Raw genomic sequence first — 3850 nt, forward strand, 5'->3', positions numbered from 1 at the left:
CAGTATTTTCATATTTTTGAATTTTTCTCAAAATCTATGTGTTAACCCTTACTAAAATATTGAATTTTTTGGTAAATGTTATGTATACTGAAACCTATGATCTTTAGTGTTGTTTTAAAATTTCTAAACACATTATACATTTGTTTTAACATATATTAAACTCTCTTTCATGGTACATGGGCATCATTTTATTTTTTTGTCAATTAATTTAGTAAAACTTCATAATACTCCCTAAATTGGTGAACTAACCACTATAAAATCGCTATTCTCTAGAAAAACGAAGACAACAAAGGTTTCAAACCTCTTTGATATTCATCATAGGGTAGTGAAGGATGCGACTAAGCATTAAAATAGTATTTATATATTTTTGAATTTTTTTAAAAATCTATGTGTTAACCCCTACAAAAATATTGAGTTTTTCGTTAAATGTTCTATATACTGAAGCCTATGATCTTTAGTGTTGTTTTAAAATTTCTTAACACATTCTACATTTGTATTAATGTATATTAAACTTTCTTTCATGGTACATGGGCATCGTTTTAATTTTTTGTCAATTAATTTACTAAAACTTCATAATACTCCATAAATTGGTAAACTAACAACTATAAAATCGCTATTTTGTAGAGAAACAGAGACAGAAAAAGTTTCAAACCTCTTTGACCTTCATCATATGTTATTGAAGGATGAAACTCTGCATTAAAACAATATTTTCATTTTTTTGAATTTTTCTCAAAATATATGTGTCAAACTAATAAACAAGATAGAACTAATAAACAAATATCATATGTCAAACAATTTAAAAAAGCAGAAGATATATAAAAAACAAGAAGATAGCTTAACTGCATGTTATTAAACATCATTTTCTCAAATTTATCATTTATACACTCACTTACTCACCCCTAAAATTCATATCTCTAAATGTAAAACCCAACAATAGGAACTAATCCTATGCTTCTAAACTTACTATTAGCGTTCATACTTCTAATGGGTCAGGTTAGATCCGACCCAGACCCGCTACAAGACTACTGCGTATCTCCTCCTCATTCACCACACCAACACATCTTCCTCAACGGAAATCTATGCAAAGATCCAACAAAAGTCACCGTCTCCGACTTCACAACCTCCGCATTGTCCAAACCCGGAGATACTCGGGCTAACCCGTTTATGACCAACGTCACTCTCACTACAACCACCAACCTCCCGGGCCTCAACACAATGGGCCTAACGATGTGCAGGCTTGACTTTGGCGCGTCCGGGGTCGTCCCACCGCACGTACACCCACGCGCCTCCGAAGTGACGGTCTGCCTAGACGGTGTGCTTCTGGTCGGGTTCGTGGACACGTCGGGTCGGGTCTTTACCCAGGAGCTTCATCCGGGTGAGACGTTCGTATTTCCCAAAGGGTTGATACATTTTCTGTATAACATCGATACACTGAGCTCGGCTTTAGCTGTCTCTGGGCTGACTAGTCAGAATCCTGGGACACAGTTTGTGCCTATGGTCTCTTTGGATTCAAAACTTCAGATTCCACAAGACGTTTTGAAGAGGCTTTACCATATCAATGACCAGGAAGGATATGTTGCTAGTATCCGCAAAAACCTTGGAGGCTGATGTTTGTGTTTCAAAACTCCAATGGTACAATAATATACTTTATATCTTGTTGAGGAAATTGTGGTTAAGTTATTAACTAATTGCTAAGCTATGTGTAACTATATATACGACCAAATCTACATGTATCTACATGATCCTATTGTCCTTTTTATCTTAACCTACCATTTTCTTTACTAACATTGCATGTTTCATTAAGCACAATCAAGTAATATTAATAGCACATCTATATTGGGTCATTTTTTTCGGATCCAGCCCACCATCAGATCTCTCTTGGACCATTTGGACCGATTAAGAAATCAGATCCAATTCTCACATTTTTTTTCTTTTGGGCCATTGAGTCCAAGTTCAAATAATTTTTTTTCAACTATTCTTAATTATTATTTTTTTTCTTTTCTTAATATAATTTAAGCATTCATAAAAAAAAATTGAATTTTTTCATTGAAAAGTATAAATCTTTATTAAAAGTATATAATTTTTTTTATTAAAATATTAACCACATAATAAAATTAATTTATCAGAGTTATACCAACTTAATTCATCAAAGAAATAAAATTTAATTTTTTAACATAAATAGTCATTTAAAATGAAATACGATAAATAAAGATAAAAAGTTTAAATCTTTTATAAAATAAAACACAAATATATGAAAATATGACATTTACTAAATATTTGTCAATTGAAAAAAAAAATAATAATATATCCGCGCTTTGAAAGCGCATGTCAAAATCTAGTATATATTTAATTGGAATGATGCAATCTTCATATAGAGACTAATAAACATGAGATGATATATCTGTTGAACATCGTTAGCATTATGTTTAAAACTCTTGGATCACCTAATATGAATCTAAATGGTATAAGTTTGATTTCCTTTAGGAGTGTTCTGCTCTACTAAATAAAAATGATTTAACATGGGTTGAGCTTTGTCATAGGAGATGTACGGATTTTGAATCAATAATCTTTTAATCTTTCAAAAAAAAAAAGTTGTTGAAGGAAGAAACTACGACTCCTCGATGTTGGCAACTTCCCTAAACAGACCATACATTATTAATAAAACTATGCACACAAGGGCCAAAACTGGCTGCTCCAAACGCAAACACACAAAAAAGTGGATTAGCTAATCATGAACCATATGATGATCCCACTCTACCAACAAGCACCAGCATAAATACATTACAAAATAAATTATATAGATTCAAAGATTATCATCTTAATATTGACCATAACCAATGAATATAACAAAAGTCACAAAATAAATCCTGGAGCAATCTTGAAGTTCTTTATACTTTCATTGATTTAGTGAACAACAATGGGCATTTGGTCTAGTGGTATGATTCTCGCTTAGGGTGCGAGAGGTCCGGAGTTCAATTCTCCGAATGCCCCTTTTTTCGATTTTAGTATTAGCTCCAACTTCCTTCAACCTTCTCCAGGCCCATTTCCACCATCCATAAAAAAAACCATATCAAGAAATATTTGACGGCCTTGCAGACCATTGACCAATCCTTTTTTTTGTTCGTTGACAAGTTCTCTCTTTCACTAACATAATAGACCAAACCTAAAACCAACAAATCGAACAAACCAAACCAAACAATTGTACTTTTACATTTGCTCTCAAAATCAAAATATAAAACTGAACCGGAACTTTTGTTTGTTTCACTTTCAGCAACTACTTAGTAGAGACCAATTATGTGTGTCTTTTGTTGACAAGTTCTCATTTCACTAACTTATTAGTAGATCAAATCTAAAACCAACCAAACTTGTACGTCGTCTATATATTCCCTCAAAATCAAAATTAAAAACTAAACCGGAACCTTAACCGGGCTATTACATCTGTTTAGTTCCGTCTCGGGTCGCAGCAAGTGTTCCATATGACATAGAACCGGTCATTGATGTCTTGCCTGCTCAGAGGCAGAGAACCAACTTAATCAACGAGGTTTATCCTTTGAACTTTGATCTAAATTATATTTCTTTTTTGTTTCCTTTTCCGATCTTAAGTTCGTGCAGGGGATGAGGGTGTTCAATGCGGCGCTCGACAGAAGTTTCCGGGAGTCGCGTATCTCTCACTTCAAAGCTGAGGAGGCTGAAAGAGAACTCTTTCGGTTTTGGAAGGAGGTCGAAGAACAGAGCCGAAGACAGGCTGAGCTCCATTCTCGGGCCCTTGTCCGTGCGGAGAGGAGAGGAAAGAGAGCGATTGTCGCCGAAATGAAGCGGAGGGCTGCTTTGTTTGCCACCGAATTCGAGA

The 3850-nt window shown here is 34.2% G+C and overlaps 1 protein-coding gene and 1 non-coding gene across 2 annotated transcripts; both read left to right on the plus strand.

The window, feature by feature from the left end:
* Nucleotides 1-905: 905 nt before the first annotated feature.
* LOC106321100 (germin-like protein subfamily 1 member 1) lies at nucleotides 906-1685 on the plus strand. Its single transcript, XM_013759416.1, has one exon. It carries the CDS (start codon nucleotides 949-951, stop codon nucleotides 1606-1608), a length of 660 nt encoding a protein of 219 aa, XP_013614870.1. The 5' UTR covers nucleotides 906-948; the 3' UTR covers nucleotides 1609-1685.
* A 1234-nt stretch (nucleotides 1686-2919) lies between these two features.
* On the plus strand, nucleotides 2920-2991 carry TRNAP-AGG. Its single transcript has one exon. It is a non-coding gene; the product is annotated as a tRNA-Pro (tRNA).
* The last annotated feature ends 859 nt before the right edge of the window (nucleotides 2992-3850 follow it).

This window comes from Brassica oleracea, unplaced genomic scaffold (genome assembly GCF_000695525.1).
Source record: "Brassica oleracea var. oleracea cultivar TO1000 unplaced genomic scaffold, BOL UnpScaffold01223, whole genome shotgun sequence".
In the NCBI taxonomy this organism is placed as follows: Eukaryota; Viridiplantae; Streptophyta; class Magnoliopsida; order Brassicales; family Brassicaceae; genus Brassica; species Brassica oleracea.

Excerpts from the sequence above, each read along its gene's own strand:
- LOC106321100 (XM_013759416.1), top strand. The coding sequence starts at position 949 with ATGCTTCTAAACTTACTATTAGCGTTCATACTTCTAATGGGTCAGGTT.